We start from the raw sequence: 3,416 nt of genomic DNA on the forward strand, positions 1-3,416 counted from the left end.
GCATTAATAGATGAAGGCAATAAAGTAGTTTACTGATGTTAGAGAAATTAAAAAAAAAGTTTGCTTGGGCAGGACAGAACCAAGATGGTGAAAAGTTTGTGATTGTGTGAGTTCCCAACAAATTTGTCCACATACCTCCGAACAAAATGTAAGAAAACTCCTGAAGAAGCATAACACACAAAAAAACAAAGTGGAACTATTTTTCCAGTCAAAGACAGCTTAAATGCGCAGCAGGGATCATCTGCTGTACCAGGGTGAGAGAGGAGTACAGCATATGGCACAGATTCATTCCCAGGCAGGCTGTACCTACAGAGCCTCTTAATTTTCAGTGTCAGTGCCTTCTTCCAAAACTGGACTCACAGACCAGTGAGGGGGGTCCAGAGGTTTCCCCAGGGGAAAATTATACGGGTTTCTGAAGGAGCAGAGGTGGAGCATGCTGTGCAGGAAGTGGCCTTAAGTGGCAGAGGCCCAGTGGGGGAGGGGCACAGGCACGCCAAGCTTTCTACCATAGAGAATCAGATTTCAGTCAGATTTCTGCCTCCAGGTTAAAAAGAAAGCAGACTGTGGTTACTTACAGGATAGGTTGGCTGAGAACATGCCTAATACTACAACCTGTAATCCCCTGTAGCTTGGAATATCCTGGAAGCAGTGCTGCATGTTAAGAAAGAGTTGACTTCCTCCCACATGACCCTTATTTCCCACACTACCCCGCGCTTCTTCCTTCTTTCTCTCTCTTGCTTTTGGCCTCTTCTGGTCAGTGGAGTGCCTGTTAGTGCAGGCTGCAGTGTAAAGATGGCTAAGTCTAAGAACCATACCACCCACAACCAATCAAGAAAATGGCACAGAAATGGCATCAAGAAACCTAGGTCACAGAGATACGAGTCTCTGAAAGGGGTTGACCCCAAGTTTCTGAGAAACATGCACTTTGCCAAGAAACACAACAAGAAGGGACTGAAGAAGATGCAGGTCAACAATGCCAAAGCCATCAAGGCCCGAGCAGAAGCCATCAAAGTCCTGAACACCAAGGCCTCCCAGGCCAAGCTCCTCAGGCACAAGATGCACAAGATCCCCAAGGCCAGTGCCCGGCATGCTGGCCTCAAGATGGCCACCAAGCATCCAGGCCCTAGGGTTGGCATCAAACGCCCAGGCCCCAAGATCACAAAGCCTGCCTCTAAGGTTGCCAGGACCACTGACCCCAAGGCTGCCAAGCCCACTGACCCCAAGGCTGCCAAGTCTGCCGACAAGGTCAATAAGTCTGATCCCAAGGCTGCCAAGTCTGGCCCCAAGGCTGCCAAGTCCGGCCCCAAGGGAGCCAAGTCCAGCCCCAAGGCAGCCAAGTCCAGCCCCAAGGCAGCCAAGTCCGGCCCCAAGGCAGCCAAGTCTGATACCAAGGCAACAAAATCTGATCCCAAGGCTGCTAAGCCTGCTGAGTCCAAACCCAAAGATGCTGAGGCTAAAGCTGCAAGTCCCAAGCCTTCAAAATAGATGCTTCATTCCAGACAGAAGGACTTGTTTAAACCCTCAAAACACCCATTTTTCTCAGCCTGTATGGTTATTCACTATTTTGTACTAATAAAGGAAATGGTGAGTCATCAGGGAAAAAAAAAAAAAAAAGAAAGAGTTGAAAGCCAAGAAATAGGCTTCAAATATGAGCAGGCAGAGAAAGTAGCAGACCATCAAAAGTTTCTTTTGTGGAAAGGTAGATCAAAATACAGCCTCAGAAGAAGATATTACCAAAGTCAAAAGTCCTACAACCAAAGTTTCCAAGAAAAATATGAAATCATCTCAGGACATGGAAGCCCTCAAAAAAACCTTTGAAATTAAAGAGGGGTGGAGGAAAAAATGGAAAGACAATGAGAGTATTGCAGGAGGATTAAAAAACTCAACAGCTTGAAAATCCAAATAGGCCAAACAGAAAAGGAGGTATATAACCTATATTGGATTGTTTCCTGTCTTGGGCAGGGAGGGAGAAAAATTTGCAACTAGAAATTTTATAAAAACAAATTTTGAAAACTATCTCTACATGTAACCAGAAAATAATAAAATATTTTATTAATAAAAAAAGAATTCGGATAGAACAAATAGATGGTAATGACTTTATGAGAAATCAAGACACAATAAAGCAAATCCAAATGAATAAAAAAATAGAGGGCAATATGAAATATCTCCTTGGGAAAACAGCTGACCTGAAAATAGATCCAGGTGAAATCATTTGAAAATCATTGAACTACCTGAAAACCATGATCAAGCAAAGACCTTAGATATCATCTTCCAAGAAACTATCTGGGAAAATTGCCCTGATATTCTAGAAGCAGAAGGTAAAATAGAAATTGAAAGAATCCACCAATCATCTCCACAAAGAGATCCCAAAAGGAAAATTTCCAGAAATATTATAACCAAATTCCTGAGATCCCAGGTCAAGGAGAAAATATTGCTAATGGCTATAAACAATAATTAAAATATTATGGATCTATCATCATGATAATACAAGATCTAGCAGCTTCTACATTAAAGGACCATAGAGCATGGGATATGATATTCTGGAGGGCAAAGGAACTGGGATCACAGCCAAAAATCACCTACCCAGCAAAACTGCGTTTAATCTTTCAGGGGAATAATGGGACTTCAATGAAAAAGAGGACTTTCAGAGATTCTTGATGAAAATACCTGAACTGAATAGAAAATTTGACTTTCAAATACAAGACCCTAGAGAAGCATAAAATGGTAAAAAGGAAAATGAAATCAAGAGGGATTTTAAAAGGTTGAACTCTTTACATTCCTACATGGGAAGATAATACTTCCAACCATGAGAAAATAATGGGATTTTGCAGATATTCAAAGGCCCACCTTGAGATTATTCTAAACTGATTGAATTAAATGAGAGGGATTGACTGCTGATTAGCCAACTTTAAGTTAATTATATTGTAACCACACCTGGCTAGCCCTTAAGACATTATTGTTCTCATAAGCTAAGGACTTTGAACTAACTTTAGACCACCTTCAAGTCCAGTGAACCAATGTATTTGGATGACATCTACCAATAAGCTTGAAGCAGTGTGTTAGAACTGCCTCTGCTCCAGACATAGAAAAAGCTTCCACCTCAGTTTGGGGGGAGTTCATGGTTGAAGCAGGCTCATGGTGGAGGACTTTAGGAAGAACCAGACCAGGCTGGAATTCTAGGCTATATAGGCCTTTACTTAACTTGCGGAACTCCACGTGAATAACTGGTATGCTTTAATAAATGCTTAATGCCCATTGACTGGACAACACATTTAGATTTTAAACATCACACAACTCAAATGAACTTTCTCAGTATGAGGGCAGCTGAAAGGAATTATACTGAAGTCACAGATGTGAATTGAACATGAAGGGATGATATCTGTAAAGCATTTATTTTTTGTTTATTCTTTTTTTTG

General features: G+C 41.7%; 1 protein-coding gene across 1 annotated transcript; it reads left to right on the forward strand.

Annotated features, from left to right (window-relative positions):
* The first annotated feature begins 792 nt into the window (after positions 1 to 792).
* LOC122753060 (60S ribosomal protein L29-like) lies at positions 793 to 1,485 on the forward strand. The gene has a single exon (XM_044000149.1). The coding sequence runs from the start codon at positions 793 to 795 to the stop codon at positions 1,483 to 1,485; it is 693 nt and encodes a 230-aa protein (XP_043856084.1).
* Positions 1,486 to 3,416: the final 1,931 nt, after the last annotated feature.

This window comes from Dromiciops gliroides, chromosome 4, assembly GCF_019393635.1.
Source record: "Dromiciops gliroides isolate mDroGli1 chromosome 4, mDroGli1.pri, whole genome shotgun sequence".
In the NCBI taxonomy this organism is placed as follows: Eukaryota; Metazoa; Chordata; class Mammalia; order Microbiotheria; family Microbiotheriidae; genus Dromiciops; species Dromiciops gliroides.

Excerpts from the sequence above, each read along its gene's own strand:
- LOC122753060 (XM_044000149.1), top strand. The coding sequence starts at position 793 with ATGGCTAAGTCTAAGAACCATACCACCCACAACCAATCAAGAAAATGG.